Source organism: Juglans regia, chromosome 11, assembly GCF_001411555.2.
Source record: "Juglans regia cultivar Chandler chromosome 11, Walnut 2.0, whole genome shotgun sequence".
In the NCBI taxonomy this organism is placed as follows: domain Eukaryota; kingdom Viridiplantae; phylum Streptophyta; class Magnoliopsida; order Fagales; family Juglandaceae; genus Juglans; species Juglans regia.
In genome coordinates, this window is record NC_049911.1 from 29,463,497 (window position 1) to 29,471,390 (window position 7,894).

Sequence of the window (7,894 nt, forward strand, 5' to 3'; positions counted from 1 at the left end):
TTATAGGATACAACTACCTATATAAAAGTTTATAAATATCTTCCAAATCTCTATAAATTAGTCACAGGACCCTTGATTAATAAAATCGTACTTCATACAATTTTTGAAATTAATGTTTTCTAAAAAATATGTGCGAATTTTTTTTTTTTTTTTTACACGTGCTGAGTATGTTACCAATCTCGTTTGTATTTATCCTACTACTGGGAAACTCTCTTGAGTCGGAAACAACGTAAAGCAAAAGAAAAAGATCTCAACGCGTAAAAGGCACACGCTCAAGCGTAGCGACCAAGAAAGAGGGTTGACGCGGATCCCTGATAGGCTGATATCCCCGCTGCTCTAAACGGTAACATCGAAGATAGGGTTCTCTGATCAGGAGTACACGGATGTTTCATTCTTCGGTTCCTTACGCCTCAGGTACTACGTTCTCCGTAATCTTTATTTTTTCTTTGTTTTCTTTCTATTTCGACTTTATGGTTCCCGGGAAATTTTACAAGAAATATTTGGGAAATTCTCGTAACCTAGGACATCTTGTAGTTGAATTTGTTAATTCCGGGTTCCATTTTCTTTTCCATAAATGATCCTTTCCTGTGAGTTATCGGCCTCTACACAGAGATTATGGCAATACTATTTGGAGTCAAACTCAATTAAAATCGATATGGTTTTTCTTTCAGCAAGTGTTTCACGCAATTTCTTCAAGTGTATACGTCTAATTACATTATTTTCCTCTTCTCGTAACTTTTCTCTCGGCTTCTTTGTGGATCTGAAGCTTCCATCTATTTCGTGGATTATAATTTTAGAATTCTACCAGACCCATGTGAGGCCATAACACATAAGTCAAAATGAAAACCTTATACTATGCAATACGGGGGAAAAGAAAAGATTTTGTTTTCTACTTTTAAGAGAGATCCTTTTCTTAATCAATCAAAAATAGCAATAGAACAAAGCTTTTCTTTTGATTGTGGGTGATCTTAAAGGCATTGCGTGATACTTCATTTATCCAAAAGGGGCTGCAATGGTAGGGGTCGGATTGCAGGCTGTCCTTATTCATGCTGGACTTTAAAAATGAAGTCACTGCTTGTGATCTTCAATCTATGTTACTGCATGCTCGTATTGTGTAATCCTTCAAATATATTTTTTGATAAAATAAATCGTCAAATATTTGAATGTTGCATTTAACAACTAGTAGTTTTATATAGAAAAATCGAATCTTTATTTTCTTAATACATTTTTATATTTAATTGATTTATCTTATTGCTAGAATATCTAATAATGTTATTTCGTGTACATTTGCTTCGTTGATTCTCTATTCTGATGAATAGGGTGAATATGGTAGTAGGTATTTGAAAACATCACCCCCCCCCAAAAAAAAAAAAAATAGTCGTACTAAGAGGATAAATTGTTTATCCTAGTAAGATTAGTCATTTTCATGTTTTCCAGAAAGAATCTTTCGCAATCTGTATCTGTATTGAGAATGTGGGTATCTTAATAAAATGAAGCCGTCTGGGCATGTGGATCTTCAGGGGAAAGCCATAAAAATTAGGGGATGCCGCTGAATCTTATTGGCGAAATAGTTGTTGAAAAGAATGTTGGTAATCCTTTGGATGCTGGATGTAGATGGCTGAATTTGTTCAACTTTATCTATTATAAAGAACAGGCATTTTTTTAAAGTTCCTTGAAATCTTATTCCCCAGCTGATTGTCCTTCATTTAATTGAATCAGTTTTTTACCTTGGCCTTTACTCAGCGAATGATTAATTTCTAAGTGAAAGCTGCTACATACTATTTGTCAAAAACAAACCAAGAAACCCTGGCTCAGTTATCAGATTTGAAATTTGTTGGATCATCTTTCATTGATAGTTCTTATCAGCAGGGGATTTCTAGAGCTGCAGGAAGCATGTGCTTGCCAGAAGAGCCTCATTGCGATATACGTAAGTGGTATTTCAGTAGAAAAGAAATTGAAGACCATTCCCCCTCCAGGAAGGATGGAATTGATTTGGAGTATGAGTCGCATTTGCGGGAGTCATACTGCAAATTTATTCAAAGGCTTGGCGAGAAGCTTAAAGTGTAAGTTTAAGTTTTAGTTCATAACATTTAGCTTTGAGATCTACTAGTGCCAGAAATGTGAGGTTTCTGTTACCATAAGATTTAATTGCCTGTCATGAATTTTGGTATTTCACCTGGCATGTTGTTTGACGATGATGGTCTGCTTCTGCTTTTCAGGCCTCAGGTGAAAATAGCAAGTGGAATGTTGTTGTGCCACCGGTTTTATATGCATCAATCTCATGCTAAGAATGATTGGCAGGTAGATATTATTCTATGCTAAGAAGTTAGTTTATGTTCTTGAAATGGATACTGTTTGACTATGTGAAATATATATGAGCATACCATTTAAATGCTCCATTGACCAGTTTGCACGTCACACCCTTCCCTTAATTTATAAATATTAGATGCCTGCAACTGAATCTGTAAGTGGCACAAGGGAGGATGGATGAGAAAAGTGTTCTAAATAATTTTTATGGTGCATAAACTATTACAATTTTTTCAATAGCAGACAAGCTATATATCATGTTGAAAATTGTCCTATTGAGGCATCTTTGCTGTTTTGTTATCCTCAATATTGTAATTCTGTACACTTAAAAGAATCAAAGGATATCAAATGTTCACTTGAAATAGAACCCTTTATTAGGATATCAAGTGTTCTAATTGACCTTTTTTCTCAGTGAAAGCCAGTTTTTCTTGACATGCGGAAGGTGGAAGCTTGAAAGAATATGCTCAATTATTGATTATATTTATTAGGCTGGTTATGCTTCTTCACATTCCAATGTTGGTGCCCCATTTTACAGACAATTGCTACTGCAAGCACATTTCTTGCTTGCAAAATAGGGGACACACCACGCTTCCTGAAGGATGTTGTTCTTCTGTCTTATGAGATGGTGTACGAATGGGATTCTTTAGCCCCGCAAAGAATAAGAAAAGAACGTGTAAGATGAGATTCCCATGCTTCCTTGTGACTATATTTGACATGATCACTGTTCCTTATTTACCACCAATACATGCATGCAGAAACTATATGATAAACAGAGGGAACTAATCTTAATCGGGGAGAGGCTTTTGTTGTCAACAATTGCTTTTGATCTTGATATTCAACTTCCATACCAGCCTCTTGTTACCGGTCTGAAGAAATTGGATCTCTCTAACCTTGCTAAAGTAGCATGGAATTTTGTGAATGACTCGTAAGACTTTGTTCTGGTCGGTTTTTTTTTTGGTGGTATTGAATAGATGTTAATGTTGATATTTTTGGTTATTAAAAAGCCTCCTGTAAATGGGACATGTAGGCTTCGGACAACGTTGTGTTTGCAGTACAAGCCTCATTATATTGCGGCTGGTTCCATCTTTCTTGCTGCCACTGCTTTAGAAAGTATGGAACTGCTTACGAAGAAGGAAATTTTTTGGGGGCTGGAGTTTGAAATTTCACAGAAACAGTTAAAAGGTTAGTTATGGAAAATTTCCTTACAATTTCCATGTCATGAATTATGACTTGTGCAGATTGAAGTTAGCTTCATGTTTGTCTTTCTACCATGTAATTTGGACGGAAGGATATATATCGAATAAAAACTTCACGATTGTAAATTGGAAACTTGGTTGTTGCCTGGGTGTGTATGTGAATCCCCTTTATTCTGTTTTGTTTTGTATTTTCAAAAGCATGGATGGTAGGATTTATGCGTCATCTCTTCATCTCATAAAATGGTTGCTTGGTTTCAGTTGGATTGCCGTATCTGTGTGTTCAACCTCTCCATACCTGGTTTTATTGACAGTTAGATTCATGCTGTCTTTTTATATGAAGCCTTTTTTGAACTTGATGAGCTTTTTCAGAGGTCATCCAGCATATGATGCTCACGATGAAGCAAAACAGAAAACAAGTGCCGCCAGCCACACATGGGAGGATCACTCAATCTGTAGTTCCAGTTCAAAAGGCAATGGTTAATAGCCAGAACCCTGGTGGAGGCTCAGCTGCTGATTGCTCTTCTAGCTGTAGAACCCTGGTCAAGGCTGGAGGTGTAAGGTCTAATAAAAGCCAGAATCTGGAAAGAGGTGACCGCCTTCTTTCTGTTAAAGAAGCATTAACATCTAAGCCAAGTGATAGTGGCCGTGACGGTGGTACTGTTGCGGATCACGGTCAGGTCAAGCCAAAAACAGTAGAATCTGATCAGAGGTCAAGCTACCAGATTTTCCCCAATCAAAACAACCACATTAAGATCGACGCTAACCGGATCAGAGAGGCATTGAAACGGAAGAGACGCGACACTGCTGCGGATATGAAGTTTGTGGAAGCCACAAATTCTGAGATGGATAGTGAGGCGTGGATAGAGAGAGAGCTGGAAAATGGAATAGAGCTAGAATATTCCTCTTTAGCGAAGAAACAGAGAAAAGAGGTGGTGAGCTTTTGAACTTGAATTGAAGTTTCCTGCCACTACTACCATCTTGCTCAGTGTTTTTTTTATGTGCGAGTGTCTTCGGTGGATCAGAAAGGGACGTTGACAAATTTTGTATATCAGTTCATTAATTTTTTTGTTCTGAATTATGAGCATAATACGCTGTAGTTATACATTACAGCCTGCCACTTGTATATCAGAATCAGAAAAACACTACATGAATTGTAACCAACTTACAATTCATTCATTTGTAGAGGACAGTGGCTATTCTATTTGGGCTAAAATTAGCCCTTTTCCTTGCCAACAAGAATTCTGGCTTCGATTTCAATTTAATTCTACGGATAAAATTAATCTTATTTAGAGGTCGTTCTTTACCATCTTTTCTGAAGTTACAGATACAGTGAATAATGATCAATGTGCAAATTCATTCAAGTATCAAACATTAACTGAAATCTATTTCCACTACTCTCGTCTTATATTGAACATTTATATATAAAAAGTGGTTATCAGATGGCAAATTTTATTTAAACGGTTTTTGTTGTTTTCCGTTAAAGTTAATGCCATTCGTTCTGTGAATGTAACGAGCCTAAACCAAATATTTAAGTCCATTAAATCTTTTATCTGTTATCAATTCTTGCCGATATATCTGCATGCATATGCATTCTGTCATTCATTGTATTTACTCTATTAGACATTAATATCATCTAATTAATGTTACAATTCTCCAATTGACAATTACATATTAAAAAAACATACAAATGAATAAAATTTAAAAAATAACTCACACAAACACATCAAGTACACCTTTACAGCAGAAGAAATCCCCTCTATTTCTCCTTGAGTTTGTATTCATCTTTGTGCTGTTGGAAGCTACTAGGGGTTTACTCATTAATCAGCATTTTTTAGTTCTTCAAATATATGGTTTATGTTTATCTTCTCTTCTAAATCCCAAGATAAAAATTCTCCTCTATTTTGGTTTCAGATTATATTGATCTTTTTGCTGTTTGGAGTTATTTCAAATTTTTTTGGATTTAAGGTAATCATCCATATCTTTATTAATCTGTTTTATGTTAACTATTAGAGAAAAAAAAATCCTGCTTTACCTTCAAGATCTGCATATTTCATACTAGTCTTCTATCAATAAGTTACTAAAGATTAATAAAGAAATCTAAGTAAATATCTAGTGCATATAACTAACATTTCATAATTTTGAAAGGAAGAATTTGAAACCCATAATCTTTTTTAGTTTAAAATATCCTAAACTACCATATGCTTATTATGTTATGTTCTTTATGCTATTGTAAACTTCTTTTTTTAGGTATAGGGAGCTTTTGAGTTGAATTGGTATAAAATTATACACAATTAAACCATAAATGAATAAATCAAGGCATGAAATCACATCAAAACAAAGAAACACAATACTTAATAAAACATATACTTACAAAGTTGAAAGAAAGAGATGCTAAGCTCCGAAGCCCCCCACCCAAAACTTGAAGAGTAAAATAGATGAAAAATAATGTAAGAGAAGAGAAGAGAAGGCTCGGATTTGCAACAAAACAGTAACAAGATCATAGAGATTAAAATGCAAGCTATTACCAGACGAAAAAGGAGGAGGAGAGTTGCAGTACAACAATATTTGTAGATGAAGAAAGATGAAACCGAAAAATCTTCTCAGAGCACAGGTAGAGGGAAAAAGAAATGGAAATGTAAGGGCATTTTTCACAAGCTTGAACCCGAAATACTAAGGGAACGATGAAAAGAGAGTGGCGAGCATGGAGGCTCAGCTATGCTCACGGGTTGGGGCCAAAAAATAGAGCATGGGATGGGGGAGAAATGGAGGTGAGGGCAAATGGTGGTTCTCACCTTGGAGTGCGGGGCACTAAGGAGAAATGGTGGGGAGAGGGGGAGAGAGAGAGAGAGAGAGAGAGAGAGAGAGAGAGAGAGAGAGAGAGAGAGAGAGAGAGAGAGAGAGGAGGTTCACAGATAAAGCTTGCAATGGAGAAAAAACATAGGAAAACCGAGAAGAGGAAGAAGAAGGAAGGCATCGGCCCGCAGAAGAAGAAGAAGAAAACCCTAAAGACTGGCCAAAACGACGCTGTTTGAGGAAGAGAGGGCTGGGCTGAAAACAAGCCCATGTGTTGGGCTTCACAAAGCCAAATGGGCTGGGCCCAAAACAGAGAAAATTCACTAAAAACAAGCCCTATCCAAAAAATATAGGTCCAATAAAATAAAAAGACACAAAAAAAGCAAAATGGCACCGTTTGAGGACGAGAGGGTTGAGCTGAAAACAAGCCCACGGGTTGGGCTTCACAAAACCAAACGGATTGCGCCCAAAACAGAGAAAATCCATTAAAAACAAGCCCTATCTGAAAAATATAGGCCTAATAAAATAAAAAGACACAAAAAAATAGAAAAAAAGCAAATAAAAATACTACAACTAAAAATTAATAAAATAAAACAATAAAGCCCAACAATGAAATAAATTAAAATAGAGAGCAATTTAAATACTAAACAATAATTAATATCAAGAAAGCATGTCAAAATAAATTTCACAACTTAATTATCACAAAATAATACAACGAAAATCACGTTAAATTTAAAACATATATATATATATATCTGCCTATATCTTAAAAGCGCCTATAACATCTACAGTAATGAATAGTATAAATCATGCGTCTACCGATTTCGTCTTCATCTCTGGTTGGCAACATCTGATTACCCACCCAGCAATCCTTCTTCCTCTGATTAGTCACCGACTTCAGTCACAATTTTACTTCTTCGTTGAGTCCCAACATCTGATTAGCAATATTGTGTGGCGGTTGGAAATATCTAAGCTATCGATAGAAGGGATGGAATGTATATACATCTCGCGGTTTTCAAGCATTTGCAGACTTTTCAAACTCAGGTGGAAGAAGAAAAAAAATTTACAGTGCTGTTTGAGGATTCTTCTCGCCATTGGTATGCAAAATTATTCTATTTCTACTTCTTCATCTTTCTGTATTTTTCCAGTGCTGTTTGTTTTTCTTTTTCTCGCATATTTCTCGCATATTCTTCTCGGCAATTCTTGTTGTTTTTCTTCTTCATTTCCCTTCTTCCCTGTATAATTTCTTCTTCGATTTAGAATTATTTTCGCATCTCTGTTTTCTGTTTTCTCTGTTCTTCATTTGCTTTGGTTTGAAGAGAGCGAGAGAGAGAGTAGCCGTATGTGTGCGAATCGTAGTGTGCGATGGAGAGAGAAACGGAAGTTCGTGGTGGCTGGGTCTGGTGGAGGTTGTCGCCGGTGTGAAGTGGTGGAGGTGAGGTGGCCTGGGTGGCCGCGTACGGCGGCCAACGATGACAGAAATGGGAGAAACCCATTTCGGATGGGTTTCCGCGGGGGAGAGACGGCTGCGCGTGAAGGACATCCGTCGTTGCTGCGTTGGTCGTCGGCGTGAGGGGGACTTGCCGGTGGTGGCGGTG

The 7,894-nt window shown here is 36.7% G+C and overlaps 1 protein-coding gene across 2 annotated transcripts; it reads left to right on the top strand.

The window, feature by feature from the left end:
• The first annotated feature begins 202 nt into the window (after positions 1-202).
• LOC108991362 (cyclin-T1-3) lies at positions 203-4,760 on the top strand. 2 transcript variants are annotated; one of them, XM_018965584.2, is made up of 7 exons: positions 203-414; positions 1,867-2,063; positions 2,220-2,301; positions 2,843-2,980; positions 3,063-3,232; positions 3,335-3,489; positions 3,873-4,760. In XM_018965584.2, exons 2-7 carry the CDS (start codon positions 1,894-1,896, stop codon positions 4,445-4,447), a joined length of 1,290 nt encoding a protein of 429 aa, XP_018821129.1. In that variant the 5' UTR covers positions 203-414; positions 1,867-1,893; the 3' UTR covers positions 4,448-4,760. The 2 variants fall into 2 exon arrangements, with proteins under 2 accessions (XP_018821129.1, XP_018821128.1); XM_018965583.2 differs by having other exon boundaries at positions 1,870-2,063.
• Positions 4,761-7,894: the final 3,134 nt, after the last annotated feature.